This window comes from Ceratina calcarata, unplaced genomic scaffold (assembly GCF_001652005.2).
Source record: "Ceratina calcarata isolate Rehan_Ccalc_2016 unplaced genomic scaffold, ASM165200v1 scaffold62, whole genome shotgun sequence".
NCBI classification, from domain to species: Eukaryota; Metazoa; Arthropoda; class Insecta; order Hymenoptera; family Apidae; genus Ceratina; species Ceratina calcarata.
This window is the reverse complement of record NW_017177448.1, coordinates 47,901-50,559: the sequence shown is the minus strand read 5'-3', so window position 1 is coordinate 50,559 and position 2,659 is coordinate 47,901. Positions and strand designations below refer to the sequence as shown.

General features: G+C 36.1%; 1 protein-coding gene across 1 annotated transcript; it reads right to left on the bottom strand.

The window, feature by feature from the left end:
• Window positions 1-469: 469 nt before the first annotated feature.
• On the bottom strand, window positions 470-2,457 carry Eth (ecdysis triggering hormone). The gene is made up of 6 exons (XM_026817765.1): window positions 2,448-2,457; window positions 1,597-1,651; window positions 1,164-1,348; window positions 1,013-1,094; window positions 713-806; window positions 470-647 (listed from the first exon to the last, which is right to left on the bottom strand). Exons 2-6 carry the CDS (start codon window positions 1,634-1,636, stop codon window positions 581-583), a joined length of 468 nt encoding a protein of 155 aa, XP_026673566.1. The 5' UTR covers window positions 1,637-1,651; window positions 2,448-2,457; the 3' UTR covers window positions 470-580.
• Between the last annotated feature and the right edge of the window lie 202 nt (window positions 2,458-2,659).

Genomic DNA, 2,659 nt, shown 5'->3' with positions numbered 1-2,659 from the left:
CAGTGCGCAGTTTGATTCACGGCGCAGATGTAGTCAATGTCATGGTGTCAGTATTATTTTTTCTCAAGGGCTGCCAAGCACATGCAAAAAACATCTGGCAGCAAATTTTGAGACGAGAATTTTCGGATTACATGCTGTCTTTTATTCATCGTTCCATGACCAGTGTCGATAATTGTACCTTCACCTAATAACGGTCCACAAACGTATCATAACGTAAGAAGAATTTCGACAAGAGAAAAATAAAGGGAAAACAATTTTTATTAATTGAATATTTTATAAACATTACTGCAAGGGAACTATTATAATATATGCAACAATAATCTTGATATATTCATATTCAGTTCATTTAGGTTTCAGGCATAACTAATAATTCACTTTAGTTTGATGTATGAAAGTAAAGTGCAAATAGATTGTAATTCAATGTGAAGGAGGGAATAATGTCTCGAACAATACACACGCGCGGTATATCTTCTATTTACATATTTACTTTATATTTTTCCCAACACCTTACACCACGAACAGTACAACATTAAATATATTCATCCATAATTTTTATAAGCACTTCACTGTGCCGTTTAAGCTAATTCTCCAGAATTCCAGGTTCACTTCCCGTCCTCTTCTTCCGTTTCCATATGCCATTGTCGATGCTTGTGGAAACAGAAAGAATAAAATTAATACAGTTTTTCCATTTTATACCATTTCGCGAACTTACTCGTCTGACGTGTCCTTCGAATATCCAGCCAAGGTTCGCCAGAGTTCTCGGGGCCCTTCTATTGCAAGAGGAAAATGTTGCCAAGCCCACTCATCTTTTAACATTGCCAAAATATTATTGCACTCAAATTAGAATACTCGTATTCCGTGATTTATGCAATTTATCATATGTATTTTTATTTAATTATTCCTGATTCCACTCAAAAAATTAAGTTATAAATGAATATCAAATAGTTTGTTTTATTTTCACTATCAAATAGAAGATTTTATATTGTACGAAGATAATAAAGAAAACTTTTACCATTAATGGCGTCATAGTCTACGCGTCTTTTGTTAGGCCTTGAAAAGGATTCGTCGTTACTATATGTTGGCCAAGGCTCAAGCTTAAAGACAACAGAAAATTTATACTCGTTCATGATACGAAGTATAATTATGTTTTTAATTATTGATACCTTTGCACTGCTGCTACCGTCTCCAGGTTTCAGAAGATTTTTTCGAGATTTCAAGTAATCGTCGTAACTGTCACTACGACCAAGACGTGGCATGTTCTTCGCGATTTTTAAAAAGAACGCCGGTACCTCATCAGCACACGAACTGTTATTGCAAACCAACAACGCCAGAGTACCGACCAAAAGAGCTGGTGTTTCATGAAAAGCACAAACAATACAGACATTTTTAACTGAATATTTTTCATGAATACAGTAGAAACTCGATCGTTTAATTTAATCAACGGAAAAATGGGGCGATGCAATAAAATAATTCATTAATAATTTTGTTAACATGAAACAGTTTTATATTTAATGAATAAAACTTGCGCGATGAACACAGATAATGATTAACCGCAGATGAATCTAGTTAAATCCTACGATATGAAAAAACACTCACCGCTAACAAAAATGGATCCTGAAGATTGGAAAATCGCCATTGTCTTACAGTGGATCTGCAAACGAATCGATCACCTCTTAGCGACTTTATTAAGGAACGCATTCAACCACTAAATCCCGTGATTATAACGAAGATTTCTGTTTCGCGATCGTGTCCACTCGCTGTACCATCGCGTTATGGAATTCTCGGAGATATCAGGGAAGAGCTCGTGCACGCGACACGCGTTCGACGACTCTACGAAGAAAACTGAACGATTTTTCCTACGACTTCTCCATTATCGGGGCAAGAGGACAGAACGCTCGAGATCCCGTGGGCGAACAAATAGTAGTGTTTGCGAGGCAAAGCCCTGCATCACATTTAAATATCTCTAATGTTTGTGATGGCTCATGTGCGATCAAAAATCCGTTCCTGCGTCTATCTTCCATTATCTTCCGCGCGTCAGCACATCTCCACTAACGTCGAATTTTGAAATAATAAGTACGATGACCAAAATTTAAAACAAAAATGAGGAATAAGTTAAAAATTGTTTCAGGTTGAATTTATTTGTGTCATTAAAATTCATATAGTATCGTTGTAGTTTTATATACTCTAGTAATCTTCAATAAGATGATGATACTACAAAAAAAGAATAACGTTTTCTCATGTATGGCTTTGTTTTCAAGAAAAATGAGTCAATCTCTTAGTTGTACATAAACTAGATCTAAACTATATCCATTTCTTCCGGTGAAATGGTATGCGTGAACATATGGGTGTAAGTTATCGTTTAACTGGGGAAGCCACAGAAACTTAAAGGACAGAAAATTGAAGTTCGCATGCTTTAAGGTATCTTTCTACTATACAAGTTGACTTACCTTGCTGCGATCGTGACACTCTGAACATTGAGATCAGCAGGTATCGCTCTATTTATGTGAGGATTAAGAATTAATTAAGCATTTCGATCACGGCGAGCCCAATGTGAGCTTGTTGCTCCCCTATACTGTTGTCCAATAAATTTTAGGTTGAACTACAGCCGCTGAAAAATTGTTGACTTTGGGGAAATAGGACGATTGCTCGTAAAGAAAAT